The sequence below is a fragment of the Bactrocera latifrons genome, unplaced genomic scaffold (assembly GCF_001853355.1).
Source record: "Bactrocera latifrons isolate USDA-ARS-PBARC rearing strain unplaced genomic scaffold, ASM185335v1 scaffold_31, whole genome shotgun sequence".
Taxonomy (NCBI): Eukaryota; Metazoa; Arthropoda; class Insecta; order Diptera; family Tephritidae; genus Bactrocera; species Bactrocera latifrons.
In genome coordinates this window covers 501,642-507,641 of record NW_017536741.1, presented here as the reverse complement: position 1 = coordinate 507,641, position 6,000 = coordinate 501,642, and the positions used below count along the sequence as shown (strand labels likewise).

Here is a 6,000-nt window from a genome sequence, read left to right as displayed (position 1 = left end):
AGGAATTAATATTAATAATTGTTAAATTAAATGTGTAAATTTAGTAATATAACCGATATGACTATTGTTGCTTATTTCTTCCACAGGTAATGGTTAAAGACGATGGGAAAAGTAAAGGTTTCGGCTTCGTAGCTTATGAGACCACCGAAGCAGCTGAAGCCGCTGTKGACGCGTTAAATGGAAAGGATATGGGGGAGGGTAAGGTATTATATGTTGCTCGTGCACAGAAGAAAGCAGAACGCCAACAAGAATTAAAACGCAAGTTCGAAGAATTAAAGAAGAAACGGCAAGAGTCGGTATTTGGCGTTAATTTGTATGTTAAAAACTTGGATGACAGTGTAGATGATGAGCGTCTACGCAAGGAATTTTCGATGTATGGTACCATTACATCTGCCAAGGTTATGACCGATGAAGAGGGACGTTCCAAAGGTTTTGGATTTGTCTGCTTCATTTCGCCCAATGAAGCAACCTGTGCCGTCACTGAAGTGAATGGACGTGTTGTCGGTTCGAAGCCATTGTATGTAGCTTTGGCTCAACGTAAAGAAGATCGTAAAGCACATTTGGCATCACAATACATGCGTCATATGTCGGGTATGCGTATGCAACAATTAGGTCAAATATTCCAACCAAACGCCGCAGGTGGCTTTTTCGTACCAACCATGGCGCCAGGGCAACGTTTCTTTGGTCCACAAGTGACCCAACCGATTCGTAACACACCAAGATGGGCACCACAGGTGCGCCCTGCTGCTGGCGTACAAGGTGTYACACAGGCTGGCGCTGCAGCCGCTGCTGGCAGCTTTACAAATGCCGCCGCCATGGCAGCAACCGGTAACGCCCAGTTCCGCCCAGCAGCAGCCGCTGCCCGTGGCCAACCGCAAACAGTTCAAGGCGCGCACGCTGCAGCCGCTGCTGCCAACACAATGCGCAATACTGGCGCACGCGCTATCACAGGTCAGCAAACAGTTGCTGCGGGTAATATTCCAATGGCTGGAGCACCAATTACTACAGGCGGAGCTCAGCAACGCGCTGCCAACTATAAATATACCGCTAACATGCGCAATCCACCTCCACAAGCGGTCCAACAACAACCGCAAGTGCAGCCAATGCACCAGAAGGGTAAGTTACATTTTTTTGCTTTGTTTGTCRCATCATAAAATAACTACAATTTATTGAAATTAAAACAATCTTTTGTTTTCTTTTAGGTCAAGAGAAGCTGATTGCTTCTCTATTGGCTAACGCCAAGCCACAGGAACAAAAACAAATTTTGGGTGAACGCTTGTATCCTATGATCGAGCGCATGCATCCACTTATGGCTGGCAAGATTACCGGAATGTTATTAGAGATAGAGAATTCCGAATTGTTGCACATGATAGAGGATCAAGATGCTTTGAAAGCCAAAGTTGAAGAAGCTGTTGCCGTTTTGCAGGTTCATCGTGTTGCTGAGCCAACTAATTAAAATACCTTTATGGAAATCACATCATGCTAGCCGAACTAAAAAGTTCCGTAATTTCTCATATGTTATTCATACTGCTTCTAGCCTCACAGTCAAAAAAACACAAAAATGTTGCTCATTATTCAATTCAGAACAAAAAACGTCAGGTAGATACGATATAAATATGTAATATTGTTTAAAAATTGAAAATTGAATAATGAGAGCCACATCTAAAAAGTAACACCATTTAACATTCGCTGAAAATCTTTTATCAACTTTCAACTTTTATGATTTTCCCCAAATAATTAAGATTCATGCCTTTTCGCTTTGATTTCAGTTAATTACCTTTTCAATTCAACCAATCAAAATGCAATCGTTTTTTAACATACAATCAATATAACATCCTAGCGAGTAATGCAAAGCTGCCAAGTGACGTGTGCACAGTAATTTTAAAACTGCTGTGTATTAAGATTATATGAAAATCGAGAACTAAAACTGAAAATGAAAATGAAAAAATCTAAACTTGGAATAGAAGAAGAATTGAAGCCAAGCATTCGAAAGGTGGCACGCCAAAAGAAACAAAAACAAAACTGAAAACCAGCCACACTTGTGCTTTGAATTTTATAGTTTCCTAAAATTATAATAGTTTCATATTCTCTGGCACGATGAGAGGTAACTTTAATATATTTTTTTTATAACCACCACCAACTACAACAACCATACTAAACTCATACAAGCATTGCAAACAATACCAAATTTTCATATTTTTCACTTGAATAAAAATTTGTTTTTGTCATTTACTTGAAGCAAGTGCATTTCAGTGTACATTTGTAATGGATTCGAATTCTGAAGTTGCTCTAATTTGTAATGCATTTGGTTGAATTGAAGAGAGTTTCATATTCTATATATTTGAGAAGCGATTGGGCAGGCTTAGGTAAACAAAAGTAATTAACATGTATGTAAGAGAGAAATAATTGAAAAAATCAAACAAAAAAATTGCAAAAGCGTATGAAAAAATGAAAAATTTAGAGTGTGGTTGTTCAAGCAGATAAAACATATTAATATCAACCGAAAAGAACGGTTCATTTCTGTCATCCACTCTCTGAATGTAATAAAACAAATACAACAACATGAGAATAGAATTGCTTGTAAAAGAAAATGTTGAACAGGGCGGAAAAGTAAATGTTCAATGATTTTTTGCTACTTTAAACAAATATAATAAAAATTGAAAATATATATACGTCAGACACAACCGCTGACAAGCAGAACTTAAAAAGAAAAACAAAAAAAATCGCAAAATTAATATAAAAACGGTCCTAGCTGACCAGAAAAACACAATAAATACAATGAATGAAATAACTGAATTATAAATATACAACTTTTATCAAATATAAAAAACATAGTATGTGTAAGACCGTTGATAAATTTCAAAGTCGAGCCGCGGGAATATTTTCAAGTGCGCCCGCTTAAATGTGTGGATGGGCATGCAAAATACAGGGTGGATCATAAGACCCTTCATAGTTGAATGTGTATGTGCGAGCGGATGTCGCGTTAGGAAATACAAGATTACGATCGAAGTAAGGATTTTTCGATAACGAAAATTTGAATAATTTCCGAAAACCTTTGTCATGAACAACCTGAACTCGTATTACTGTACTCGAAAGTGGGACCATCTTTCCAACCGCAATCCGAAATTCAAATATTGGGTAGTCGAAAAAGTATTTTCATACTTCTAATCAAACTTCAACTAATTTTTTTGTATAGCATGAATAAAAGCTTATTTATCTAGTTTTTCTCATTATTTAGGCAGTAGGACACCTTTGGTCCACCCTCTTTTGCGAAGAGATCATTGCGAAGATTTTAGTAAAAGCAATGGTAAAAATTCAGTAATAAATCAATTCCAATATTGAACAATATTTTAACCGAACAATATAAAAATTTAATTATACCTATCTTGATCTGGTGAAAYGAGAATTTAAATAAAATATAAACTTTTGGCATAAATACATGTGTTTATGAGGAATTCCCGGGTTGATGAATAGTGGGTTAAAAGCCGAAACTAGTTTTTCGCACTGATTATATACTTCCCATATGCTGAAGATCGCAGAATTGGGCTTCGTGAGGTAACATAAATTTTTCGCCCTCCATAAAAACACCTTTTTTTAATTGAGTTATATAAAACATTGCGATATATATAATTTTTTTAGATAACTTTTACATTTACGAGTACATACACACCATACCTATACACATCATACATTTGTATCTGCAAAATTACTTCTTATAAGACAAATCGAGCTAAATTAGCTCAGCGATTAAGCTCCTGATTTGTTTCTGCAAACCGGAATTAAATAATTGCGTTTTATTATTTGATAACCACACTACAATAGGCATTCGTAAAACAGAGCGAACAGTATTCAATAATACAAAAACAAATGTTTCCAAAAACGAATTATTTAAAATAAATATGTAGAAATTTCAATCCGGCGACAAATCTTATGTTTTTATTTATGTATAAACGGATTAGTCAATCTCTTGACATAGTAGTGAAATTACTAAGTTTTCGAAATTTATATTCATCACTCGTCATTCCAATGACGATTAGATCTACATAAACTGGGCAGATCCAAATTTTCTTCCGGTGTTGGGAGGAACATTTTAGGCCGCAATAACAACATATATATGGACATTTTCACCAGCAGGTCTACCACAGACCAAAAATTTAAAAATATTARTATTGTATTGTTTTTGCATATTTACATTTTAAATGTATTCATAAAGCTGTTAAACATTATGTTATTGTTACTCCAAATTTTACCCGGTTACGGAAATCATTGAAATTGTTGCAGACTTGTCTTAGGTATTCAGTGAAGATCGTGAAGTCACCAAAAATTTTTCATGCGAGTCGTCCATCCACCGCTGTTAAAGAAGCAGTGTTCGAAAATCCTCGTGTTGGCATCAGAGAGATAGCGGATATCGAAATATCTTATGACCCATTTAATAGACCTGCAAAAACGATGTTGAGTAGAAGTCGCAAAACAGTTGCTTGAACGTAGCTGAAGGCCCCAGATTTATTAAAGGCATCGTTACGGGTGATTTGGCAACGTTCACGAAAAAACAAAATTCACTGAAGGGCTTTCCAGCGAGGAGGTTTATAAAAAGTAGGATTAAACGTTGCTATGCGTGTATAGGTTTAAAAAAGAAAGGAGTCTACAGGAAACTGAAAGTAAGAAATACTTGATAAATGAAGAAGTCTGGTAAGCTCTGGTACGAGGTCCCTGTATGTGAGTAAGTTAACTGTGACACGGGGTAGATTTGCAGATGCTATGCTATGTGCGATACCTTAATATATACATATGTATGGCTGTACATTAGCTATAATATACATATGAACATATATTTGTACGCTTGTAGATGGTGGTTACAGGTAAAGTCTGTGGCGATGGTCGGATTCACGGATGTGTGAGCCTTTTCAGTTTTGGCTACGTCGTAATAAAGACGACAGCCATTCCCGTCATTTCGCCATTCATTAAATAAATAAACCTGAGCACCTACCTCTCGGCATAAATTATTTGTTTTGTTGTGTTGCTGTCTGTCTTGCGAGTGTTGTTAGGTTATGATTTTGTGTATAAAAAGTTGTTTATGCATCCCCTGATGTGTATACTCTATGGTTACTCGACCCTAACTACTTGTGGAACCAATGCTTACTTATTCGCATTAGGTGGTGGCATATTGATAAGTGCATATTGGCATGGCGAAACACTAGGACATACCGAGTTCAGGTACTCTTGATGAATATGAACAATGAGGGGAAGAAAAAGAGATTTTCTCATTTCATTCACTTTCCGATCTTCGAGATCGATTGTAAACATAACAGTTGTGTTGGATTAGACAAATTTTGAAACACCCAGGCTGATGGTAGTCGAAAAAGTCTTTTCGTATTTTTAATCAAGCTTAAATTTTGTTTATATTTATAATAATAATAATTCCATCAGTGTCAATCAAAATTTCGAAATTTCCAGAGCGGAAGCGAGCGAAGCATTGTTGTGCTACACGAAATGATACAGGGTCGTCTCCGCAAACTTCACAAATTTCATTGGTGGCTTGCGTGGCATTCTTCTCGTTTTTATACAAAAAATTCTAATTATTTCCACTTTCTTCACTCATTTTTGAATAACTGTAACTTTTTTTTAAAATTCCCTGAATTTAATTTTTTTTTTGGTTAAATGAAGAGATGAGATTATATGATAACATAGGTGACATGACATAAGTAAATATACTGCGTTATAGAGCATTCAAAGTCAGCCAAGCTCTTGCTTCTCAATCTGGATTCTTAAATTGTGCAGGCGAATTCTGTACACATCGTAATTATAATTTTTTATTCACTTCTCTTTTCATATCTAGGGTTGTGCGTGTATATGTGCAGCGTGCAGGGTATTATTCGAAATGGTTGCAATTTTTGTTGCACTTCAGCACTTATGTAACACTTTCATTCCTAAGCATTTTGTGTTTTCGTTTTATTTGAATATTCTTTATGCGAGCTTTTTTATGGTAGTATTCCCCAGCGC

General features: G+C 36.1%; 1 protein-coding gene across 2 annotated transcripts in view; it reads left to right on the top strand.

The window, feature by feature from the left end:
- The window catches only part of LOC108970748 (polyadenylate-binding protein), a 5,504-nt gene extending 2,935 nt beyond the window's left edge, over positions 1–2,569 (top strand). The window contains exons 3-5 of one of the 2 annotated variants that reach the window (XM_018936300.1): positions 87–1,116; positions 1,203–1,498; positions 1,770–2,569. In XM_018936300.1, coding sequence (XP_018791845.1) covers positions 87–1,116; positions 1,203–1,456 — 1,284 coding nt within the window. In that variant the 3' untranslated portion in view covers positions 1,457–1,498; positions 1,770–2,569. Of the gene's footprint in view, positions 1–86; positions 1,117–1,202 lie in introns of both variants that reach the window. The other variant, XM_018936299.1, reaches the window with a different exon arrangement.
- Positions 2,570–6,000: the final 3,431 nt, after the last annotated feature.